The sequence below is a fragment of the Salmo salar genome, chromosome 18 (genome assembly GCF_965601325.2).
Source record: "Salmo salar chromosome 18, fSalSal1, whole genome shotgun sequence".
Lineage (NCBI taxonomy): Eukaryota > Metazoa > Chordata > Actinopteri > Salmoniformes > Salmonidae > Salmo > Salmo salar.
The window spans coordinates 14,646,210-14,673,274 of NC_138308.1; the positions used below are offsets into that span (position 1 = coordinate 14,646,210).

At 41.4% G+C, this 27,065-nt stretch overlaps 2 protein-coding genes across 3 annotated transcripts in view; both read right to left on the reverse strand.

Moving 5' to 3' along the window:
- Positions 1-19,177, reverse strand: part of bmpr1aa (bone morphogenetic protein receptor, type IAa) — a 72,405-nt gene extending 53,228 nt beyond the window's left edge. Inside the window, exon 1 of one of the 2 annotated variants that reach the window (XM_014154032.3) lies at positions 18,910-19,177. The gene's annotated coding sequence lies outside the window, so the exon portion shown is untranslated. The remainder of the gene's footprint in view (positions 1-18,909) is intronic. The other variant, XM_014154031.3, reaches the window with a different exon arrangement.
- A 413-nt stretch (positions 19,178-19,590) lies between these two features.
- Positions 19,591-27,065, reverse strand: part of ldb3 (LIM domain binding 3) — a 61,568-nt gene continuing 54,093 nt past the window's right edge. The window contains exons 13-18 of the mRNA XM_082964472.1: positions 25,999-26,345; positions 25,537-25,903; positions 25,238-25,418; positions 25,002-25,122; positions 24,640-24,755; positions 19,591-24,517 (exon numbers count right to left, since the gene is read on the reverse strand). Of these exons, the coding sequence (XP_082820598.1) occupies positions 24,428-24,517; positions 24,640-24,755; positions 25,002-25,122; positions 25,238-25,418; positions 25,537-25,903; positions 25,999-26,345 (1,222 nt within the window). The 3' untranslated portion in view covers positions 19,591-24,427. The remainder of the gene's footprint in view (positions 24,518-24,639; positions 24,756-25,001; positions 25,123-25,237; positions 25,419-25,536; positions 25,904-25,998; positions 26,346-27,065) is intronic.

Below are 27,065 nucleotides of genomic sequence, written 5' to 3' on the forward strand. Positions count from 1 at the left end.
CCACCTGCCCCGCAGATATAACTGCAGGGACTGTGGGTTATAAATTAACCTGCTCATCACTAACATAGGCCTTCAAGAAAATCACTGTGAGACATCGTCAGCCCAAGTGAGCCCGACCGACCCCCGTGGCTCATGGACTATTTATTAGCCAGAGACATCAAAGTGAGTTTACATTCAGCGACAAACTCTTTTGCAGGGAAAATAAATGCACTACATCAAATATAAATCTTAATTCCTGCAAGTGGGAAACTTTTCTGCTGGTGTAAAGGCATTTGAGGGCCTTATAGCCAAGTCAAAGTGACCTTGTAAAAGGACATAACTGCAGTAGGCATTCCTTGCACCAACTATTTTTAGGCCGAATGACAAGAAAATAGCCATTTGAAAGTGCTAGAGTGGTTAGTATGAGCAAATACAAAACCAATCAAAGAAAATAGATGAACACACACAGTGAGCACGTTCATGACAGTGAAAGGCAGCAGAGGGAGATCAGCTGTGCTCATCTGTTTACAATACTGCCTCAGAGTATCTCCTCACCAGGCCAAGGTCACTCAAGGGTGCAGCCAATAATTGGCAACTAACTGCGCTGGCTATTTATAAAGTCCTGCAGGACTTTAGAGCATGCAGGAATATATTCTGAGGTTGCAAGCTGTCACAGTACAGGGGCATGGCTTCGGGGAGATATATTTTGAGTAAAAGCAACAATGCAGAGAGAAATAAAGGAAGCGTGTTAAAAGAGAGGACAAAAGTACTAGACATCTCGTAGTTCTACTCAAGTTTCAAAGCAGTCAGACAAATGAACTCATGTTTTAAGTTGGAGAGTTAGCCTATCGCATACTGTGATCCGCAAAACAGACTGAAGGTTGATGGACAGACCACTCTAATTCGATATCTGTTGTGAAAAGGGAAAAACATCGAGTGCCTCGTAACTTTATTATGCAAAATCCTCACAACACCAGGTGTCAGTGAGGTGTTCAACTTCACTGTCTGACGGGAGTTGTGTAACCAGTTTTTGGAAGAGAACTATGTCAGCCATGAGAGAACACCTCGGCCCAAAAGAGCGCAGAGAGGATCCCTTCGGCACTGAAAAAACTAAAGTCAACAAACAAAAAAGGAAAAGAAACATTATTGGGCTGATATGTGTGAGCTTGTGTATGTGACATGGGCTTGAAAAGGGAAGTGGAAGTCAAGCATTTGGCGATTCCATCGCTGAAGTTAATTCCATCGGCTTTAGCAAAACTAACAGAGTGGCACAAGAGCAGAGGGAAATGTGCAGAGGCTTGGAGGAGCGACTAATACCATCAAAGTGAACGATCAGCCATAGCTAATTGAAATTAAAGACCATGGGGGGGGGGGGGGGGGCTCCAGTCCGTTCACAGGGCCCGTTCTGTGGGAATGTGCACGGGCCTTGTGCTACCCTCACCAGGGCCAACACCAGACTTCCCCCTTCGCTCTCCAGTCCGAATGCCTCCTTCCAGGAAAAACAGCCTACTGTCAACTAGATACTTTTTCATGAAGCCCTAACCTATATCTTACATCTGCTGTTTGGCTTTTAGTAATACATTTGCTGAGTTAGCAAGTAGATCTGTTGCTAGCTAGCTGGAGCAAATAGCTTTATGACTAGCTACCATGTCATTCCGGCACAGCTAACAGTTTATTCCAAGTAATCAAGGCAGGACCCACTAAATTCATCCATACTGACAAATAAGAAATGGCACATTATCCCTGTCAATAGTTGGAGTAGGATCATTGAAGAGCACCCTGCCTCAGAGTGGCAGGATGTTCATCTTCTAGCTGCCAAACTACATTCCTTTGCTGTGATGATTTATTTTTTATTAATTCTCGTCCCTCGCTTTTGTCTCACATGATCTCCTCAGCTCTCCAGTGTCCTGCTCCCAGAAATCAACCAAGTGCTATTCACTCACCTGTGAAGAGAACCATCCTACTGCAGTTTGAACAAGCCCTGCCGCAGTTCTGATTGGTTCCAAGTTTAGTAGTTTGGCATATTTGCCTGAGCAGACAGTGTTGAAATATACTTATGAGAAAATATGCAAGAATTTAAAGTGTCAACAAATGTTATAGTCATCATAAGAATGTTTTACGGTCATACACCCCAAAAAATGTTTTAAACATTTCCCTCGACAGGGATGGAGCAACTACACGTTTTTCGTTTTTGGCCCACGTCCTAAGCGTTTTGAACTAGCCTACATTTTTTTCTTGCTCCTTTCTCCATTTTTATCCAACTTCATGTGTCATATTTTAAGACTGAGGTATTCTGATTGGAGATGAGTCGTCTTCCCACTGCATTGGGCTCCCGAGTGGCGCAGCAGTTTAAGGCACTGCATCTCAGTGCTAGAGGCGTCACTACAGACCCTGGTTCGATTCCAGGCTGTATCACAACCGGTCGTGATTGGGAGTGCCATACGGCCCAGCATCGTCCGGGTTAGGGTTTGGCCCGGGGCAGGCCATCATTGTAAATAAGAATTTGTTCTTAACTTACTTGCCTAGTTAAGAACAATTTTTATGTAGGTTATGTAATTTTTATGTAGGCTACCATCCATTATTGCTCAGGTGAAGAAAATATAATTTATGCAAAAACGATACCACTGCACTTATCTTAATAATACTCCCAACATTAAATGATTCTCCTAGTTGTGAGCATACCAGTTAACATTGAATAGCATGGAACATATTAATGGATGGTACACAGTCAAACGGACATTACACAGTCAAACGGACATTACACAGTCAAACAGACATTACACAGTCAAACAGACATTACACAGTCAAACAGACATTACACAGTCAAACAGACATTACACAGTCAAACAGACATTACACAGTCAAACAGACATTACACAGTCAAACAGACATTACACAGTCAAACAGACATTACACAGTCAAACAGACATTACACAGTCAAACAGACATTACACAGTCAACAGACATTACACAGTCAAACAGACATTACACAGTCAAACAGACATTACACAGTCAAACAGACATTACACAGTCAACAGACATTACACAGTCAAACAGACATTACACAGTCAAATGGAAAAACGAATGACAGCCGGCTGTCATTTGAAAATTAAGCTGTGAAAATGCAGGCCCATAGTAAACTTACTCAGCAATGTTTTTCATGAGTTAATCCATTTTAAAACACTTGCCAGCCTATCCTAAATCTTATGAAACAAGGGCCTAGGTTATGTACTGGATATCATAAGGTGAATGCACCAATTTGTAAGTCGCTCTGGATAAGAGCGTCTGCTAAATGACATAAATGTACATGTAAAATGTACTGCAGTGGTTCATGACATAGCAATTAAAATACTTGTGTGCATTTAACCTTTGTCAAAGAGGGGTAGAACAAAGAAACAATAATAAGAACAAAGAAAGAAGAGGCTAGTGTGGGTGCATGCTTTTGTTCCAGCCAAGCAGTAACACTGATTCAACTAATCAAAATATTTGACTTGGCAGTAGGCCAGTTGGGGGGGGGGGGGGGGGTTCAAGTTGTTGGGGATTTTCTGGGAATTACTGGCTCCGGTTTTTCACTGCTGTAGTAATGGCAGCTGCTGTAGACTACGGGCACAGACAGAACAAGGAGCAAGTTATACAAATCTTTGCAATGGGTGCATCAAAAGTAATTAACCGGTAAAAAAATAAAACGTCAGGTCTTCTGTTTTTACGGCCATTTTTCTACTCGCCTACACTGGATGCTAGCTAGATAGGTAGCTAAATATTATAGCTAAAAAAAGCTTGCTGCCAAAGAGCTTGCCAAGTCTATGTATATAATGTATCAAATAAATATGTCATTTCAAAACATTAAACAGTCAGCAATGCTTTATAAGTATAATAAATCTAACATTAGCTAGCCAATGAGAAACTGAAATCTGCTGGATGCTTTCACATTTAGCTCATCTGGGTTTGTTGCGGTTAGCTAGCACATGGACAAGCAGTAACCTACTGCAGTAGTCAGACATGACACAAATTACCAACATAGTTGGATCTAGGGCAGACCGCCAGTCTGTTTTTACATCCATTGAGAATGACAATAGTTCCTCAACGTAGCCCATTTTAATAATCTTTCTAGCCGTCTTTCGATAACCACACAGCGTGAAGGGGGGGGGGGGGGGGGGGCACGTTATGCTCTGATCCGGTGGAAACGTCAAATAGGCCTACCTGATTACTTCTTACCCCTTGCGCAAATAGCGTACAGCATTGTCTGTCTGGAGCTCACTGGCGGAAATATATTTTATACAAATGTTGCAAGTTTGCTAGCATGAGCTTCAGGCCTGACCCAAGTTAATAGTTGATATAATGTTTCAAGTTCCTTGCAGACAGGCCATGCATATCCAATGTGATTTATACTACAGGATATTTTCTACCTGCAGGCTGAAATGTTTTTATTTGTTGGCTTTAAGTACGCTATTTTTAAATAGTTGGCAATATGCATTACTTTTAGAATTTCGATTAACCACAAAGATTGAGATACGAAGACTATTATAAATTAAACTGTTCCTCGAAAATGTGCATATAAAAATCATAACTGGCAAGCAGATCGGTAGAAGCGGTAAGATAATTTGGCACTCCAAATGGAAAAGGTTGCCGACCCCTATTGTAGCCTATTAGGATCGTAACAGCAGAATCTGCGAAGGCTAGCAGCAGCGGGAGGAAGATTCTTCTTCTTCGGCTATCTTTCCCCTGAAATATTTGTATAACGTCACAAACCCTGCTGCTGACGTTATCCGGTGGCAATTGCATTGGCATATGTTCTTTAAAGAGAGGACGCCGTAATGAGAGAAAGAATGTCGCCAAAGCTACTGAAAATAGGCCTTTTACGTCATGACAGGAGCGTTTGATTCTTCTAAAGTGATGGAGTCCAGTCAGGGTACTTTAGGAAACTTTCTGAATGGACAAATAGGCCTATAGAGAGAATGAGCGAACACACACACACACACACACACACACACACTAAATGCACCCGTCAATCAAAGCCACCAGCGCAAGTCAGAGAAGAGCAAATATTTATTATCCTTTCCTTAAATATTTAAAAACCTTACTGCATCTGAGCTCCTACAGTGTGGGGCTCTTCTTTTTCAAGCGTTCTACTCCACTAGCCAGCACCTCGCCTAAACAGGTATGCGTTTCTTTCGCCTCCAGAAAAACCTAGGACTACCTTAGGACGTCTAGTATCAGAATGCTAACAAAATTAGCTGTAGTGATAGCAAATGTCCCTTGAGGCTGCTAGCTAAATATGCTAACGGACATAAACTAAAATAAACAAATTGCAAAAACAGGCAATCCAGCTCATGAAGTTACAGATTTTGGTGAGTTTGGACTTTTACAAGCGATTGTGAACAAGAGACATTGTGCAAATGAACAAAGTTTTGATGCATGCTTGTCTGAAGGAAGAACAGTACTGCTCTGGAGCAGCATGTGTACACGCTGTGTCTGTGTGGAGTCGCTAAGCCAACAGGTCTGCCTGCTCTGCTTGAAGAGGGGGAGGAGCAGACGGGCTGAGAACAAAGGAGAAAAAAAACACAAGGAAACCAAGACAGCAGTGGCAGCGATAACTCATCCTAAGGGCTTTGCCTTCTCAAACACAGCAGAAAGCTAAAACACAAAATAAACATATTGTAGACCTAAAATGCTTCTTATTGTAATTTCTGCACGGCATCAGACAAATTTAGTGCTTCAGTTGCACTTCTCCACTTGGATGAGAATTCACGAACGAGCATTCAGCTATCTGACTGATGTATAGTTACTTTTCTTGGTGTAGCAGTAAGCTTCATAATGTGACAGGTGAAATGAAGAATGACATCTGCTTTATCTCCTAATGTATTGCACAAGTTGACTTCAGGCATTTACTTACAAAATAGCTACAATGTATTAAAAACTATCCCATGGCTATTTCCAAATACACCGGTATACCACCCAAGCCTAGAATTGACAAGGAAAGTGCGAAGGGGACAGCTATGCTATAGTATAAAGAGGCAATTGACAATCATTAAGATAGACGCAACATGTCCATAGCCTATTTATCGCACGCCGCCGGGGGGGAACGCGGGCCGGGGGCCATGTGGAGAAAAATATATATCCATCTTTGTTGAATTACTGTGTGAGGTGAAGACAAAATTACTGAGAAGCTCAGCTTATTAGTGGTGGCGAGTTAAGACAATCAAAAAAATAAAAATAAAAAAGCCAAATGGGCACTTCCCTACATCTGACATTTATGAGAAGCAGGCCAGGTACTTATGCATGCTCAGGCACACGGGCTCCATCAGCATTAACAGGACAGAGAAATCAGACACATGTTCATTGCTCACATGAAGCGTGTAAATGGTATGAAATAAACCAAAATGTGTTTCTCACAAGTGTTGCAGGTTGTGAACTCTGCAAACAGCGTTTCCTCTCCGAGAATGACAGTAAATTACTAATTAATACATGCATTAACAGAAATGTATGTAACCAAATGAGAGGAATTAACAGTAAATTGCCTGTTTTATAAACGATAAGCTACCTACCACATGAACATTCATAAAATTGCATTACGGGCCGACACAGTACAGCCTAGGACAGGGGTTCCCAAACTTTTTTACTGGCTTAAATGCGGAAGACACATTTCAGTTGTGTAACTGACTAGGTATCCCCTTTCCGTTTTATCCGATTACTGTCACAGCCCTACATTTTATTCTTGTATTCTAAACAGAGGTACGCGACAACAGGACTTTATCTTGGTTTGCACCATTTCTATTGCAAAAGACCATTTGCCTTAGACCGGATATAGGATTTCCCAGATTTCCCCTAAAACAGATGTCCCAACCCCGAAACGAGAGAAAGGCCCGTTGGTACCCACATCGGCCACCCCTGCTCTAAAGGATGGAAGACTCACAAAGAAAAAGCCATTCTGCAAAAGTATGGTCAAATCCAGGTGGGAAACAGATGACAGGGTTAGTTTACAGGGGTTAGGAAAGGGGCTGGAGCCATACTAACTTCAAAAGATTAAATCACACAACTCAGGCAAAAGGATTACCCAAAAATAAAATGCAAACCCTCCAAGAGAAAGAATGACCAACACTATAAGCTTGATCTCCGTTCCTTTACCTGGGTAATCCAGTATTTACAATCATGGCACAGTTTGAAAAAGAAAGCGCAACATAGGATAAACTGCATCATATCATAGGCATTAACTGTTTATCAACTTTTCTTCTTTACAAAGACAAAACAATAAAAAGATTCAGAAAACACCCCCCCCCACACAGTTTTCTGAATCTTCCAGCATTTGAATTCTCCAGGAATGCTATCCTTTTAGTTGCCTTCAACATTTAACACACAAAAACAGCATTCTTTCACAGAAGCATTAAGGCCTCCATCATACAATGCTTGTTTTTATAAATCACATTGCTCAAAATAATAACATTTTCTTAGTTTACAAATAAGGGATTTCCCAATATAAAACTATGTAAACAAACTCCCTGGCCTTTTCCACTTTATCCATTAAAAGGTACAAAATCATTTCAGTTACCATCCACACAATCTCTGTCCCTCCCTCTGTTCACATTAGCGTGAGCGCTTCTAAATTATTCACTCGGATGGCTCAGTGTATTTAAAGAAAGATCAATACTATTAAAAGGACAACTGAAGCTTGCATGGTAAATATCATCAAGGCCAGTCATTCTTAAACCAATCGTGTAGAACAAACCTATACCATGCCACTAACCTCTTCACTGCATGTCAATGAAAGGGTGTTGAATCGAAATGGATGGAAGACAAACGTTTGCACACCTGAAGCCTTCAAAGTCAATCACTACTCGACAAGTGCAGAGAAGATGTAAACATTTGAAGACTCGATAAACGGCTTCTCGCACACTGTGTGCATCTATCTTCAGAGCTCGTGCTACTAGGTGACCTAAACTGGGACATGCTTAACACCCCAGCCATCCTACAATCCAAGCTTGATGCTCTCAATCTCACACAAATTATTAACCTGTTGGGTCTAGGGGGCAGCATTTGCACGTCTGGATAAAAAAAATGTACCCGATTTAATCTGGTTACTAATCCTACCCAGTAACTAGAATATGCATATACTTATTATATATGGATAGAAAACACTCTAAAGTTTCCAAAACTGTTTGAATGGTGTCTGTGAGTATAACAGAACTCATTTGGCAGGCAAAACCCTGAGACATTTTCTGACAGGAAGTGGATACCTGATGTGTTGTATTGACTTTAAACCTCTCCCATTGAAAAACACAGGGGTTTAGGAATATTTTGGCACTTCCTATTGCTTCCACTAGATGTCACCAGCCTTTACAAAGTGTTTTGAGTCTTCTGGAGGGAGATCTGACCGAACAAGAGCCATGGAACGGTGATGTCCCATTAGACACCTGGCGCGCTACTTCATGTTGGGTACCCTCGTTCCAATACGTTATAAAAGGCTATGCATTCGTCCACCTTGAATATTATTCATGTTCTGGTTAAAAAAGGCCCTAATGATTTATGCTATACAACGTTTGACATGTTTGAACGAACGGAAATATATTTTTTCCCCTCGTTCATGACGAGAAGTCCGGCTGGCTTACATCATGTGCTAACGAGACGGAGATTTTTGGACATAAATGATGAGCTTTTTTGAACAAAACTACATTCGTTATGGACCTGTGATACCTGGAAGTGACATCTGATGAAGAGAATCAAAGGTAATGGATTATTTACATAGTATTTTCGATTTTAGATCTCCCCAACATGACGTCTAGTCTGTATCGCAACGCGTATTTTTCTGGGCACAGTGCTCAGATTATTGCAAAGTGTGATTTCCCAGTAAGGTTATTTTTAAATCTGGCAAGTTGATTGCGTTCAAAAGATGTAAATCTATAATTCTTTAAATGACAATATAATATTTTACCAATGTTTTCTAATTTTAATTATTTAATTTGTGACGCTGACTTGACTGCCGGTTATTGGAGGGAAACGATTTCCTCAACATCAATGCCATAGTAAAACGCTGTTTTTGTATATAAATATGAACTTGATAGAACTAAAAATGCATGCATTGTCTAACATAATGTCCTAGGAGTGTCATCTGATGGAGATTGTAAAAGGTTAGTGTATCATTTTAGCTGGTTTTATGGTTTTGGTGACCCTGTCTTTGACTTGACAAAACATTACACACAACTCTTGTAAATGTACTGTCCTAACATACTCTAAATTTATGCTTTCGCCGTAAAACCTTTTTGAAATCGTAAAACGTGGTTAGATTAAGGAGATGTTTATCTTTCAAATGGTGTAACATAGTTGTATTTTTGAAAAATTTGAATTTTGACATTTATTTGGATTCAAATTTGCCGCTCTTGAAATGCACCTGCTGTTGATGGAGTGCACCACAGGTGGCACGCTAGCGTCCCACCTAGCCCCAAGAGGTTAATGAACCCACCAGGTACAACCCCAAAGCCGCAAACACTGGCACCCTCATAGATATCATCCTAACCAACGTGCCCTCTAAATACACCTCTGCTGTTTTCAACCAAGATCTCAGCGATCACTGCCTCATTGCCTGCACCCGTAATGGGTCAGCGGTCAAACGACCTCCACTCATCACTGTCAAACGCTCCCTGAAACATTTCAACGAGCAAGCCTTTCTAATCGACCTGGCCCTGGTATCCTGGAAGGATATTGACCTCATCCCGTCAGTAGAGGATGCCTGGTTATTTTTTTTAAATGCCTTCCTCACCATCTTAAATAAGCATGCCCCTTTCAAGAAATGTAGAACCAGGAACAGATATAGCCCTTGGTGCTCCCCAGACCTGACTGCCCTTAACCAACAAAAATATCCTGTGGCGTTCTGCATTAGCATCGAACTGCCCCCGCGATATGCAACTTTTCAGGGAAGTTAGAAACCAATACACACAGGCAGTTAGAAACGCCAAGGCTAGCTTTTTCAAACAGAAACTTGCTTCCTGCAACTCTAAAAAGTTTTGGGACATTGTAAAGTCCATGGAGAATAAGAACACCTCCTCCCAACTGCACTGAGGATAGGAAAATCTGTCACCACCGATAAGCCCACTATAATTGAGAATTTCAATAAGCATTTTTCTACGGCTGGCCATGCTTTCCACCTAACTACCCCTACTGCATTCAACAGCACTGCACCCCCCACAGCTACTTGCCCAAGCCTCCCCCATTTCTCCTTCTCCCAAATCCATTCAGCTGATGTTCTGAAAGAGCGGCAAAATCTGGACCCCTACAAATCAGCTGGGCTTGTCAATCTGGACCCTTTCTTTCTAAAATTATCTGCCGAAATTATTGCAACCCCTATTACTAGCCTGTTCAACCTCTCTTTCGTGTCGTCTGAGATTCCCATAGATTGGAAAGCAGCTGCTGTCATCCCCCTCTTCAAAGGAGGTGACACTCTTGACCCAAATTGCTACAGACCTATATCCATCCTACCCTGCCTTTCTAAGGTCTTCGAAAGCCAAGTCAACAAACAGATTACCGACCATTTCGAATCCCACCGCACCCTCTCCGCTATGCAATCTGGTTTCAGAGCTGGTCATGGGTGCACCTCAGCCACGCTCAAGGTCCTAAACGACATCGTAACCGCCATCGATAAGAAACAATACTGTGCTGCCGTATTCATTGACCTGGCCAAAGATTTTGACTCTGTTAATTACCACATCCTCATCGGCAGACTCAGTAGCCTTGGTTTCTCAAACGATTGCATCGCCTGGTTCACCAACTACTTCTCTGATAGAGTTCAGTGTGTCAAATCGGAGGGCCTGCTGTCCGGACCTCTGGCAGTCTCTATGGGGGTACCACAGGGTTCAATTCTTGGGCCAACTCTTTTCTCTGTATACATCAATGATGTTGCTCTTGCTGCTGGTGATTCTCTGATCCACCTCTACGCAGACGACACCATTCTGTATACTTCTGGCCCTTCTTTGGACACTGTGTTAACAACCCTCCAGACGAGCTTCAATGCCATACAACTGGTCTCCAACTGCTCCTAAATACAAGTAAAACTAAATGCATGCTCTTCAACCGATCGCTGCCTGCACCTGCCCGCCTGTCCAGCATCACTTCTCTGGACGGTTCTGACTTAGAATTTGTGGACAACTACAAATACCTAGGTGTCTGGTTAGACTGTAAACTCTCCTTCCAGACTCACATCAATCATCTCCAATCCAAAGTTAAATCTAGAATTGGCTTCCTATTTCGCAACAAAGCATCCTTCACTCATGCTGCCAAACATACCCTCGTAAAACTGACCATCCTACCAATCCTCGACTTCGGCGATGTCATTTACAAAATAGCCTCCAATACCCTACTCAACAAGCTGGATGCAGTCTATCACAGTGCCATCCGTTTTGTCACCAAAGCCCCATATACCACCCACCACTGCGACCTGTACGCTCTCATTGGCTGGCCTTCGCTTCATAATCGTCGCCAAACACATTGGCTCCAGGTCATCTACAAGACCCTGCTAGGTAAAGTCCCCCCTTATCTCCGCTCACTGGTCACCATAGCAGCACCCACCTGTCGCACGCGCTCCAGCAGGTATATCTCTCTGGTCAACCCTAAAGCCAACTCCTCCTTTGGTCGTCTCTCCTTCCAGTTCTCTGCTGCCAATGACTGGAACGAACTACAAAAATCTCTGAAACTGGAAACACTTATCTCCCTCACTAGCTTTAAGCACCAGCTATCAGAGCAGCTCCCAGATCACTGCACCTGTACATAGCCCATCTATAATTTAGCCCAAACTACTACCTCTTCCCCTACTGTATTTATTTATTTAATTTATTATTTTGCTCCTTTGCACCATATTATTTATAGTTTAACTTTGAACTTTCTTCAAATCTACCATTCCAGTGTTTTACTTGCTATACTTTATTTACTTTGCCACCATAGCCTTTTTTGCCTTTACCTCCCTTATCTCACATCATTTGCTCACATTGTATATAGTCTTATTTTTTTCTACTGTATCATTGATTGTATGTTGTTTTACTCCATGTGTAACTCTGTGTTTTTGTATGTTGTCGAACTGCTTTGCTTTATCTTGGCCAGGTCGCAATTGTAAATGAGAACTTGTTCTCAACTTGCCTACCTGGTTAAATAAAGGTGAAATAAAATAAATAAATAAAATAAAATATTGGAAAAACAAAATGGGCTATTCCTTTACAGGCAACATGTTGAATTAGGGCTGGGTGATATCGTTGTTTAAGGTATACCAGTACGGATCCACAAACAGGTATAGATTTTTATGATACTGCCTAAAATGTTGATACAATGCAAAAAAAATAAAGAAATTGGATTACTTCACTAGCTAGGTTTCCATCCAATTGGCGACATATTCTCATGTGAATATTGTAAAATCTGCATAAAACCTAACACGCACATTTTCCCACCAACTGACATGTTGCCGATAAAAGGCTGTGCGTGATGACGTAGTGCACATCAAAATAGTTTTGCAGTTAAATTCCCTTGTACCAAATATATATATATTTTTTAAAGTTAAATGGGTTTCTATTGCATTTACCTATACTGATGGTTTGCACCAAAAAATAATTGCTTTATATAGCGACTGTGCCCACTCTGGTATTGGCACGTGCGCTCTAGCCAACAGTGCTGTCTGTGAGCTGCTGGCTAGAGTGCACGTATAGCCTACATGAGATATGGACAAAAGTGAGATTTCTATTTTTTCAAACGGCAGCCAAGTATTGATTATCTCCAGAATAAGACTAGATATTTATTGGAAAGGAGCATCCTCGCCTTGCACTTTCACCACCCTGTGAAGTTCATAACTTATTTAATCTGTAGTTTAATAAACTGCATGCTTTCCCAGCAAGTCATAATGGGAGGACCTCACAACATGACATAGAAATTACTTCGATATGATGGTTAATATATCAATATTTGCACATAAAAGCAGTTCCACAGACATTTCTCGCATAATTCATTTTACTGACACAAAAAGATCACCTCGTCTAGCGTATTTTGTTTAATCAACATTTGGAAAGTTTACCCATTTTTTTTCAGTTTCCATCAAGCCTGTCATTCATTTTTTTATCCGACATGTACTTTATTTGCATCAAAAAGGTTGGCTGTAAACATGGTTACAGTCAGTTGTCCTCGTTTGGTTGAGTATAACAGCCTTATGTTGAATTGTTACATATGTAAATTAATCTTTGTCACAAGAAAACAAAGTGTAAAGATTGCAAATAGATGAAATGTCCAGCATATTTCCAAAAGCCAGCGGGAATTGCGACAGGTTTATACAGCCTACAGGGAGCAGAGTAGACTTAGGCGGTATACCGTATATAGGGGTATTTGGAAAGAGCGACGGGGTGGTTTTTCAATACAGGCTAAACTATTTATTTGAAGTTTAATACATTTGAATGTGTAGCTTTCACCTGTCAGATCAGTTTTCATTATGAAGCTTACCAGTAGTACCCAGTCATGTGGTGTTTATTTACAATCACAAGAGACCGGAGCCTTGAGTCACTCAATGTTGTGCGGCACGCGCCAGGTGATCTAGTTACAGACTGGAATTCACAATTAAATGTTTGCCAGCAAGACATCTTATAACTATTAAGTTAACTGTCTAAAATGTGCTAAATTCTCTGCAGTTCTACATTTGGTTTGATAATTTAGTAGCTAGTTCGCTATCTAGATAAGTGGCTAGCTTCTTCCAAATTCAAGCTTCGCTTGCCGGTAACAGCAGAGAATCCCCTCCTGGATTCTAATATTTGTTTGGTGCGTACAGCAAACTGTGTAGCATTTTTTAGTTACTTGTATAACTTTGAGCTGGGATGTCTGTCTGGAAAATAGTTTAGGTCAGAGACTGTACAGAATGTTCACAATGCACTAGTTAGCATTCTCTATGGGATTTTACATGTACTTGTTAGCATTGCTAACTTTAGGATTACAAATGCTCAGTGGAGTTTGAAAATAGCGCCCCTTGTATTCAGTGTTGGTATTACCAAATATCCCAGTATGGCACAAGGTCAGTATGAAGGTATGACAATCTGGATACCGCCCAAGCCTAGAGCACTCCTAAACTCCATCGTTCTCTGGCTGAAACAGTTCTCTGTGTACATTCTAATGGTGATGGGTTAGATTTACAGTCTTTATATAGCTGCTTCTCTACGCTCCAGAGAGGCTGCTGGAGTCTGAGGTGGATGTATGGAGAGAGTAGGATTGCATGTTGTTTTCTACCACCATCTCAGCCACTCTGTCTCCAGGCTGAGGGGATGGGGAGGGGGTTATGGGAAGGAGAGGGGGGGGTTGACTGGGGGAGGCGCAGCAGAAAGAGGAAGGCGTTGGGATGTGAAACTTGATCGGTGCTCTACCCCCTCCCTCCCCACCATCATCTCCACCACCTTCCCACTGCCACCTCGCCAGAAAGCCTTTGAGACTCCTCGAGCAATCTGATCCCTCACTCTGCCTCAGATTGGAAACGCTCTCAGAGAGGGGAGAGAGGGCTGCAGGACAACAGAAGCAAGGCAGGGGGAAAGACATTCTTAAACATAAAGGGAGGTTAGAAAAACAAGCATTGTGGATTTAAAGTGCTTGAGAAAATATATGAGCAGGAGAATGTTTTGCTTCCCTCTTTCCCTGCACTAAGAGCAAGAAAGAGCAGGCAAGTTCTGGTTTATGTTAGACTTTAGTACTGAAACAACTGTATTTCTAGGAAATAAATAGTCCCATCAATACACACACCACATACTAAGAATGGACTTCATGAAAACAATGTAGGCTATTTAATGAAAGTACATTCATAAGCATATTTTCATTTCCCATATGTAGGCTATGCCCATTTCAAAGTTCAACTGCAATGGCAGCTGTCGAGCAGGAGCATGGGAGACAAAAAAACAAATGGCCCATGCGTGATAATCATTCTACTAAAAAGATGATACTTCCATCTAGCTACATCCTCCTGATAAAGAGCAAACCTCTGATCTTTACATCATGTGCATATAAATCATATCTGAATCCATGCCCATTTCTGTCTAAACTCCATTACGTTCACTCCAGATGCCGTGCAGTAACAGAGCTCTGGCTAATGAATCACCCTCAGCTCCAGAGCAGGGCTAGACTCCTGCTATAGTCACTGTGTCAGATCAAGATACTGGGTACACAATTACTGCTAGAGACACTAGGCTTAGGTCTATATGAACTATGAAGACATTCAGCTCTGTCTAAATATTGACATTTCTTGTCAAGTGCTTAATTATGGTTTGAATACCTGGAACAATCCTCACCGTGAGATTATTAGCCATTCTTCCTCTACCTCCTCAACTACTGGCCTGTGTTATTTCAGTAATGGAGAGCCCCGGGTAAGCCGTAGAATGTACAGCTGTCTGGCATATGTATAATGTTAGACTTTAGATTTAATTTATTTTTCCTCCCCCTTTATAAATCTACTTCTCCTACCCCATGCCTCTCCTCCAGGCCCCTTAAAGTAGACAGTTTCACAGTCAGGGCCTCCATCTGGTTTTTGACCTCCCTACGTTCCGGACCCCTTTCACTCCAAGGTTGCCTTCAGCATTGGATTGTGGGTAGCACAATGCAGTGCCATCCCACTCCAGGCTCAAATTAAAACCAGCTTTTCACTTTGTACAGATGAGAAAAGCATGGCCAAAAATGTTCCATTCAGATCCGACTGACACCCCATGAGAGAGAGGAGACAGTATTTTCCCTGTGAAAAGCAGACCTCTTGCTAATGAAGTAGTGTGTGTATGAGTGTTTGGAGTGTGTGTATTGCCAGATTTGAAGGTGTCTCACTAACTCCAATACTTTCACACAATCACTAACAAGGTTCGCTGATTGCATAATTGAGGCCTACAACATCAGATTAAATATTGTGCCATACAACTGTAATTTCAATTTAGGCCACATACCACATCCAGACAAATGAACTAGCAAGGGACCAAAAACCTGATTTAATACTTTCATCATCACTGAGGACTTTATCACATTACATGTTGATGATAGAACAATTTATGATGAGCAATGATGATAGTCCACAGGGAATTCAACCATTGACCTGGCACTGTTTTACGGGCTCCTAACCAACTGTGCTATTTCTTTTGTTTTTTCGCATTGTTTGTAACTTATTTTGTACACAATGTTGCTGCTACAGTCTCTTATGAGCAAAAAGAGCTTCTGGACATCAGAACAGTTACTCACCTCGAACTGGACAAAGATTTTTTTCTTTAATGAGTCCTACGCGAAGAATATACTGCATTCCCGAGACCAGGCCCAAATCAGTGTCATTCGCATGAAGAAAAGATGGACATACAGGGGGCGGAGGTCGGGGTGGCTTGTGAGAATTTGTCGGCGAGTGGGTAAACCGCCACTACCATCCATCCTATTGGCCAATGTGCAATCACTGGAAAATAAACTGGATGATCTACGATCAAGACTATCCTACCAACGGGACATTCAAAACGGTAATATCTTATGTTTCACCAAGCCGTGGCTGAACGACGACGCGAATAATCTAGAACTGGCTGGGGTTTCCGTGAATCGGCAGGACAGAGCAGTTACATCTGGTAAGACGAGGGGCGGGGGTGTGTGTCTATTTGCCAATAACAGCAGGTGTGCAATGTCTAATATTAAAGAAGTCTCGAGGTATTGCTTGCCTGAGGTAGAGTACCTCATGATAAGCTGTAGACCACACTATCTACCAAGAGAGTTCTCATCTATATTATTCATTGCCATTTATTTACCACCACAAACCGACACTGGCACTAAGACCGCACTCAACGAGCTGTGTAAGGCCATAAGCAAACAAGAAAATGCTTATCCAGAAATGACACTCTTAGTAGCCTGGGACTTCAATGCAGGCAAACTTAAATCAGTTTTACCTCATTTCTACCAGCATGTCACATGTGCAACCAGAGAGAGAAAATAAATAAATTACATTTAAAAAAACTCTAGACCCCCATAATTCTATCCTTCTGATTCCTGCTTACACGCAAAAACTAAAGCAGGAAGTACCAGTGTCTCAGTCAATGATGCAGATGCTACAGGACTGTTTTGCTAGCACAGACTGGAATATGTTCCGGGATTCATCTAATGGTGTTGAGGAGTATACCACCTCAGTCATCGGCTTCATCAATAAGTGCATCAACGACATCGTCCCCACAGTAACCGTACATACATATCCCAACCAGAAGCCATGGATTACAGGATAGAGATATATATTTAATTTTATTTTGTAAATATTTTCTTTACTATTTATTGACCTGCATTGTTGGTAAGCATTTCACGGTAAGGTCTACACCTGTTGTATTCAGAGCATGTGACAAATAAAATTTGATAGCCTACCCAAAACCCCTTCATTCAAACTACATGTGTGCTTATAGCTAGCAAATTGAGAGCTGATGTGAAGTCTCATTATTTAAATAGCGCTACACATAGGATTAGTGTAGGGAATTATTGTACCATATAAAAATCACTGAAATATATTTTAAATTAAACATTTGTTTTTACAGGTGTTTGTAAGCTGTTGGACCAAAACCCAAAGTAAAAAGGCTCAACTCCCACTTGAGCCTTTTTGGTCCACCCGCTTCAAACAGCTGTAAAAAAAATTATACTTTTTTGTTATTGAAAATATATATTTTAGATGGTACAATGATTAGCTACACTATTCAGTGCTTGTTTTCTCACAGACTGAAATTGAGCAAACAGTGTAGAATTAACAACCAGGAAATGACAGAGCAATTTCCACTAAATAACAGCCAAAGTCAGAACAGCTTTCCCATTTTGACAGATACACACACACACACACACACACACACACACACACACACACACACACACACACACACACACACACACACACACCCCCCCCCCCCCCCCCCCGCGGGAGAAATCAATAGGCAAATATCACAGCCAATCAACACTGGCGGGTTAGTAATAGTGTGAAACACTATCATTCCACTATTAGCAACAGACAAGTTCTGAAATGCAAAAAAAATTATCCTGTGTGTAACACCTATAAATAAGCATCATTAATGCCCACTTGGATGATTATTTGTTATCAGTACTTGAGGTGGTAACATTATGCCTTCTTCAGTCCTCTGGACCTCAACACTTGTTACAAAACACACTCACAATGACAGAACACTGAATTGGCCTACTTTGAGACAACTGCCCGTTTTTATCGGTGAACAACTAAAGTTAATGTTAGCAATGTATAATCAATACATTTAGGAACGTTAGGCTAGCCTACTAGTTAGGCTTGTAAGTTAGAATTTACTAACGTTACTTGTCAACAATGTTGACTATTAACTAAACATAGTCAACCTCTGCAGGAAGGGAAAAAGACTTGATTAATATCATAATTTCATTTGATACAAATGGTTCCAACCTCATGACATTCACTGTCAAATTTGTAACACATTGTTGCAATGTCTCCTGAAGCGCAGTAAGTACAATAATTGTTGCTGGCTAGCACCGCTCTGTGCTAACTAACAAGACAACTTTCATTGTATAGCGAGTGAATTCATTTATAAAACAATTTAAACTGGAGGAAAAAAAGAAACAAATAATACTCTGGATAACCAATTCTGTAAATATCAAAGTTCAGTGTTAGGTTTGCTAGTTGAAGTAACGTTACTAGAAAACGAGTTAGTTAGTTATTTACATTTATTTGGCTAAGCTAACGTTAGCGAGCTAGCGCCAACAATCTAGTTCACTTATAGTAAACTCTGGCAAACAAGTGGCTACATTCAAACCACTGCCAACATAGTCTAACAAAAATAAAACTACAGCAACTTTTATAATGAAGACAACTTTTCTTTAGCTACGTTCTGTTATTTTTCAGAAGCTAAAACAAACTTTTTCCACAAAGTCAGAGCAGAATTCATAGGTTTATGATGTAGCCTAGATGTAATCCCACCTCACCTTTTTCTCCAGCAGATGTGGCCAATCCTTTTGGTTCCGGGCGATCACTCCCTTATATCTATATATTTCGTATTGAAGTTGCAAAATGTTGTGTATATTTTCCAAAAATTATGTTTTACGTCGGCCCAGCTCTCCTTGCTATGTTTCAGGCTCCGACTATGTCATTTGATCAAGCGCACATACCCAGTCCTGCGCGAGACAAGATAATTCCAGACCAAAACCTTCCAATCACTGCAGCGAGTGCGCAACCATTTGAGGGGGAGCGGGTCGCGGTGGGAGTATTTCTATGGATAATTCAAGTATGTCCCAATTACTTCTAACGCCCCCTGGCGTAAATGGACAGATCTACTGTATTCGTATTTTTCTGACATCAAATTAGACACATACATGCAGTAGTCTACTCACAAATAGAACAGTCTGGATAGTAAGAGACATATGTCGGAGAAGAAGGGTGGCGTGGAAGAGGGAGGAGGCAATGGGCTGGAGAGGTATTAGAAACTGGAGAAGTAGAGAGAGGGTGAAAAAGGAGAACAAGGTGGAAGGGGTGAGTGAGGAGATGAGTGATTCAAGAACATGGATAAAGGAGATTAAGAACTAAAGGGTGGAAAGGATAGTGATGAGGAGGATAGGGGATGAAGAATAAGGGAGATGAGAGGGAACAATAAATCAAGGTGAAAGACATTCACGCTGTGAAATAAAATGTTTATTGAAAGATTTCAAAGATTCAACCTGTCCTAGAGATCTTGAGATACCAGCCGCCTTTCAATATTGACTCCCATAATACAGGCAAACGTGTGGTTGTAAAACAACAAATTGTGATTGGTAGTCTTTACTGAACAATATACAGGACATTAAGATCATGGTATTCAATACACAGCATGCATAAATTAAGGCCATCCCTCTAGCACAGTCCATTCAGGAAGTCCTCGATAGAGAGGAAATCAAGCCCATTTCCTTCCCAAGATTGATACACACACGCACAGATTAATCTCATACAATTATATATACTATGTCACAGTAGACTGTTCAAATCTAAAATCTTCAAGGTATATCCTTTCTCCATGTAATTCTGTTCTGATAGCAGTCAGATGCAGTTCACTAAAAGCAATGCATAAAACATTTTCCTATTTTGATGCATAGTTAGTGTTATCGCAGGCCAGGCATTTGAAATATGGGGTTTTACACTCCAAATACATAAATGTTCCACATAAAAATACCTTGTTTATAAAGACGATAGGGTTCTAAGTACAAATGCAGCAAGAGATGAAACAAGGTAATGTGTTATTGATAATATACAATAGAAAAAAGACAACAATCCTATTCCTCCAACACAGTCCAGCCCCCAAAAATAAAATCATACAACCACTCAAAGGCCATATTTCAGTTAGTGCTTCAAAAACAAATTCATGTTTAAATAAGTAAATCAATTATCAGCTTTAAGAGTGGTTGTTATCTCATTCCAAGTATGTCTATTTTAAGAAAAATACTACTCTAGAAAAATACTTTCCCCCATCAAAACATAGAACATGGAAGAAGAAGCAATCCCTTTTACACACTGGATATAAATCTTGCAGCCATACAAGTGTTTAATATGCAACGATACAGAAATAACGTGTGAACCAAAATCAGAAAGACCACTCAGAAAACTAAAACTGACATTAAAAGGGATCGTCTTAATACAGTGTCATAGCATAGTAACATGTGTGTCATATAGATTGTTTAGGGAGAACTAGCCAGGAGGGAGGGAAGAATTGAGAGTGAAAAGAATGATAAGGATACTTATGTCTCTCTATACATAGGGCAGAGATGCACCAGAGAGAACTCTTACCTAAATGGAATGAATGATTGACAGCAGAGAGAAGTTATGGTCATATTTGGGAATGGACTGTGAAATTATATAAAACTGTAATATATGTGATACACTATTGTTTTATGGTGTTATTGCCAATGTTGACTACAGAAGTGAGCATTGGAACCACATACAGTACCAGTCAAAAGTTTGGACACACCTACTCATTCAAGGGTTTTTCTTTATTTTTACTATTTTCTAAATTGTAGAATTAAGCAATATGGCACAAGGGTATGTGGTATACAGTCGGATATACCACGGCTGTCAGCCAATCAGCATTCAGGGCTCGAACCACCCAGTTTATAATAACAGTGAAGACATCAAAATGATGAAATAACACATATGGAATCATGTAGTAACCAACAAAGTGTTAAACAAATCAAAATATATTTTATATTTGAGATTCTTCAAAGTAGCCACCCTTTGCCTTGATGACAACTTTGCACACTCTTGGCATTATCTCAACCAGCTTCATGCATTTCAATTAACAGGTGTGCCTTGTTAAAGTTAATTTATGGAATTTCTTTCCTTCTTAATGCGTTTGAGCCAATCAGTTCTGTTGTGACAAGGTAGGGGTGGTATACAGAAGATAGCCCTATTTGGTAAAAGACCAAGTCCATATTATAGCAAGAACAGCTCAAATAAGCAAAGAGAAACGACAGTCCATCATTACTTTAAGAAATTAAGGTCAGTCAATCCGGAAAATTTCAAGAACTTTCATGTGCAATCGCAAAAACCATCAAGCGCTATGATGAAACTGGCTCTCATGAGAACTGCCACAGGAAAGGAAGACCCAGAGTTACCTCTGCTGCAGAGGATAAGTTCATTAGAGTTACCAGCCTCAGAAATTGCAGCCCAAATAAATGCTTCACTGAGGTCAATTAACAGACACATCTCAACATCAACTATTCAGAGGAGACTGGGCCAAGAAACACGAGCAATGGACATTAGACCGGTGGAAATCTGTCTTTTGGTCTGATGAGTCCAAATTAGAAATGTTTGGTTCCAACCGCCATGTTTTTGTGAGACGCAGAGTAGGTGAATGGATGATCTCCGCATGTGTGGTTCCCACCGTGAAGCATGGAGGAGGAGTTGTGATGGTGTGGGGGTACTTTGCTGGTGACACTGTCTGAGATTTATTTAGAATTAAAGGCACACTTAACCACAGCTACCACAGCATTCTGCAGCAATACGCCATCCCATCTGGTTTGCACTTAGTGGGACTATCATTTGTTTTTCATTAGGACAATGACCCAAAACACACCTCCAGGCTGTGTAAAAGCTATTTGACCAAGAAGGAGAGTGATGGAGTGCTGCATCTGATGACCTGGCCTCCACAATCACCTAACCCCAACCCAATTGAGATGGTTTGGGATGAGTTGGACCGCAGAGTGAAGGAAAAGCAGCCAACAAGTGCTCCGCATATGTGGGAACTCCTTCAAGACTGTTGGAAAAGCATTCCTCATGAAGTTGGTTGATATAATGCCAAGAGTGTGCAAAGCTGTCATCAAGGCAAAGGGTGGCTACTTTGAAGAATCTAAAATCTAAAATATATTTTGATTTGTTTAACACTTTTTTGGTTACTACATGATTCCAACTGTGTTATTTCATAGTTGTGATGTCTTCACTATTATTGTACAATGTAGAAAACAGTAAAAGTAAAGAAAACCCCTTGAATGAGTAGGTGTGTCCAAACTTTTCACTGGTACTGTATATTGACAGTTTGGGCTGACGACAAGATCCTTCGGATACCAGGTAACACAAAATCGTATTGCCTAAAAATGGCCTTAATGGGATGCACAGCCATTTTATCATCATGTTGACGTCAACTTTCAGTTCTACACATCTTGATTAAGCATTATGTCCTCTTCCTCTTGGCAAAATTCACAATATACATTCTGTATCTGATTAGGGAGGAAGAGTCCATACAGTATATGGCTGACACATGGGATCTGTAAAAAATATTGACATTGACCTGTTGCGTATGATGAGTGTACAGGGGTGACAAATGGCTTTGTAGTGTTTGCTGGGGTGGGGACCAAGGGAACATACAGTGAGTGTACTATGTATAAATAGTGACTAGCGTTTGAGGCATACCAATTAGCCAGCATGGTTTCAACACTCTGTTGCACTCTAGTGGTTGGAAACTATATAACTAGTTTCAATATGCTGAACTTTCAAAACAAACGAGTTGCTTAAACAAATATTTAGCAACAATTCAAGTCTTCCCTCAATGGTACCATGTAAGGTTTATTTTGAACTGGCACTGACTATGCTTTCCTTACTCGATGATCTACATACATACGCATATCAAAAGTACTCAGTCTAGTGTTCTCAGAGTTATGTCAAATCACAATAAACCTTGCTACTCTAGTGGCACATTTACATACTGTAACTAATACTGATGTTGCCTCAGTAGACATGCACTGACAATCATGTACAAACTCTTGCATGCATACATACACTTACACAAACACAGAAAATACACAGATGTATAAAATAAACTCAAAGTAAAGCATCTGTACACAAGCACAAGGTCGCAACTGACCTTTAAGGTGTGTGCTAGTGAGAGCGAAATTATTGTGAATGGCTGTTTTTGGCCTTGACAGATATTTCCTATGAATTCTTGTTTAATTGTAGCACTTCATACAGAGATGCATAGACATTTGCTGTGTAAAATGTATTTGTAAGACCCCAGGCCAGTGCTTGCCTCTCTTACATGCTGTAAAAAGATCCAGGGTACTTCCTTGATTTCCACGTTTGAGACACATTTAAAAAATCCTAACTTCCCTACCCCATAAATATAAGTTTCCTCATCTCCTATCTGTATCCCTAAAGATGTATGTTACTACTGTATCATAATTTGAGATTACTATCTTTGTATTGTTTTTTGACTGGATTTCAAATGAATCCAGGATGAAAAAGTTTGAGTGATGTACTTCATATAATACTATGAACCTCTGTACGATGCAGCTGTCAACAAAAGGCAATATAACTTTTGCTTTATCAGCAATATAAACATCCATGAATGTTATGCTTTCATTTTATTCTATGTAAATAAATAATATAACTGTCAGAGTTGCAATAAATATCACTTAAACTATAATGTATAATAATAGCTCTGTGAAATCCAACAGTATTAGTAGGCCTACATGTGTCATGATATACTGTATCAGTTCACAGCGTGAGGCATTATCATGTTAAACCTAGTGTATACAATCCTAAAACGGTCTTACTACATTCACTGCAAGCTATTTGTGTCGCTATTTGGGGTTTTACATTCAAAACAAAGCACACAGTGTTGCTGTGAAATAAGGCATCTTATTTACTGAAGAACCCTGCTACTCCACTCAGTCTGCATGTGTCTGTAGCTCCAACCTTCCTGGATTGAGGCCCTCTAGGTACTCAGTGGAATAGCAAAAATGTTTACATCAGAATTCTCTGATATAAAATATACATTAGAATTCATTTGTCAGTGAAATTAATAAATACAAACCTAACTAATATTTTGTCACGACTGACGGTCAAATCTTGTCGCTATCATCTTCAGCTTGTGTTTTTCATAATTTACACTGAGATCAATGCCCCCTCTATAGGGCTCATTGCCAAGGCTTGGGCATAGCTACGTAAGTACCTGCCCACCACCCCATAAGGCTGCAGATGGAGCATTTACACATTGATGGCGTGAGCGTGCTTCTTGCACAGGGGCTTGTCCTTCTTGGAGTAGAAGGGCTGGCCCTCCAGGTTCACATGGCACACCTGTGGGAGAAAAACAGAATTGTGAATTTCACAAACCAGCCATTTTTTGTTACATTCCCAGAGATCTTAGTTATAACAGTTTTATACATCAGGAACATGTACAGCTGTGTAGTCATTCTTACCGCACAGACAAAGCAGGTATCGTGCCAGGTATGACCCAGTGCTTCAATGAACTTGTCTCCCGCTTCTACTGGGAAGTCACAGCCATGGCATTTGGTGCTGAAGAGTGAAATGTAATCTGAAAGAGAGAGGATAGACTGAAAACACAAGCAATGGGTGCAAAAGGTAACAAAGTTACATGCATTAAAAAATGTGTCTTTATGTGTATAATTCAAATGTAGTTCAGTTGCAGAAGCTGTTTTTGCAGAAGCTGTTTCCACAGAGTACATTATGGCAAATGTCAGCAGAAGCTGGTTTCGGCTCTAAAGGAAACATTTAACACTTGTGGCTTTTCATTATGTGCCATTCCATTTACGTAAAGTACCTTTCTCGCAGTAAGGCTCCCCGTCCTCCATGTGGAATAGGCTGTTTCCAAAGGCCTTGCCACAGGCAGCACACACAAAGCAGGTGGTGTGCCATGTCTGCCGCAGAGCATGCATCACCTCCTGCACAGGGACAAAAGGTTATTGTCTGGGTGCATTTGGGGATATATGCTGCATAGGCTAAACAAAGCGCTTTTGTGTGTTGTACATGTCTGTGTGTTTGTGTCTGACATCTCACCCCCATGATCTTGGTGTTGCAGCGTGCACAGGTGGGAGCAAAAAACTCTCCGTAGCAGTTCTCACAGTACACTGCGTTCTGCTCCTCCACAAAGCTGCAGTCTGCCAGCGATGTGTGGCAGTAGTGACAGTTGAACTCCTCTGGGTGCCAGGAGCGACCCAAGGCCACCAGGAAGGGTCCCCTGTAACGACAGATAGCGAATGAGGACAAAGGTGGTGACAACGACCATTTCTGAAGCCAAACACTGTGTTTCTGTTTGAGTGGCTGTGTTTCCACTGACGGTGTATCGTTGTTGTTACCGGATCATGTTGTTGCAAGCGCCACAGAGGGGTGCTCTGCTGCTGTTGGCAGCAAAGCGCTCCGCCCTTTGGGCTACGCCCCGGGCAATGGGAGGGAAGGGGGCAGGGGCGGGGTTGTAGGGGGCGGGGCTGGGATTATAGGCAGGGCTTGGGGCAGAGGGAGGGGTGTGGGCGGAGCCAGGGTTTGGGATGTAGGCTGGTGCTGGTGGGGCACTCTGAGGTAGAGCAGGCACTTTCATGCTGGTGCTGGTGCTCTTGCTGGGGTCAAACTTGTTGGCAAAAGAGTTGTCCGTGATCCAGGGTGGCCTGCTGGAGGGGGGTTCAGGGGCGGCCGGGGCTGTGGCTGGGGTTGGAACAGGGGCTGGAGCTATGACCCAAAGAGACACCCGGTTAGGTCAACACTATCCATACTTACCATATTATTAACACAAACGGCCACACAGCGCCACCTGCTGTAACTACCTGGCACAATGCAGGCTGTGCTGACCACCTTGGGTGGAGGAGGGCCCACAGGGATCTGGATGGAGCTTTGCTGCATGGGAGGCTGCTGCTGCATGGGATGTCGCTGCATAGGCGGGGCCTGGTGTATGGGGGGCCCCTGGTACATGGGTGGTCCCTGCTGCATTGGAGGCCCTTGGTACATGGGAGGTCCCTGCTGCATGGGAGGTCCCTGCTGCATACAAAGCCCCTGGTACATGGAAGGTCCCTGCTGCATGGGAGGTCCCTTCTGCATACAAAGCCCCTGGTACATGGATTGCCCCTGATACATGGGAGGGGCTTTTTGCATGGGGGGAGCCTGGCCATGTAGGCTGCAGAAGGATAAACAAGAAGCTGAGTGACATCATCACCACCTAGATTCAAACATATCTCTAACAGTCTTATTACTTCAGAAGCTTTCTGAACTGTCATTGATATATTATATAAACTTCAGAAGCTTTCTGAACTGTCAATGATATATTATATAAAACTATCTAAATTGGGAAACTGTACTACAAGTACCAGTTACTCATAAGGATACTGTTAAAGGGATACTTCAGGATCTTGGCAATGAGGCCCTGTATCTACTTCCCCAGAGTCAGATGAACTCATGGATATCATCTGCATGTAGTTTGAAAGAAGTTGCTAACTAGCGCTAGCACAATTGCTTACTAGCATTGGCTCGAAGTCATTGCGCTAGTTAGCATTGGTTCGCAAAACTACCTCTAACTTCCTTCATACTGGATGCAGAGTCATAAAAATCATATCCACGAGTTTCTGACCCTGCCAAAATCCCAACGTACCCCTCTAACACTAATATGCCTAACAATAAAACCTAATATGCTTAACAGCCACCTATCTCCTTCCTGACTCTGTGTCCACATATGTTTTGAATCTTACCTGGATCTCCTCCACTTCCCCAGACACGTTTAATGTAAAGGTTAGTGGGAGTTTTATATAGCAGAGACCCACAGAGAGAGAGAGAGAAAGAAAGACAGCCTGGTATCAGAGAGACAGTGTTAGAACAGAGAGCCTCGGTTATAGCAGTGAGA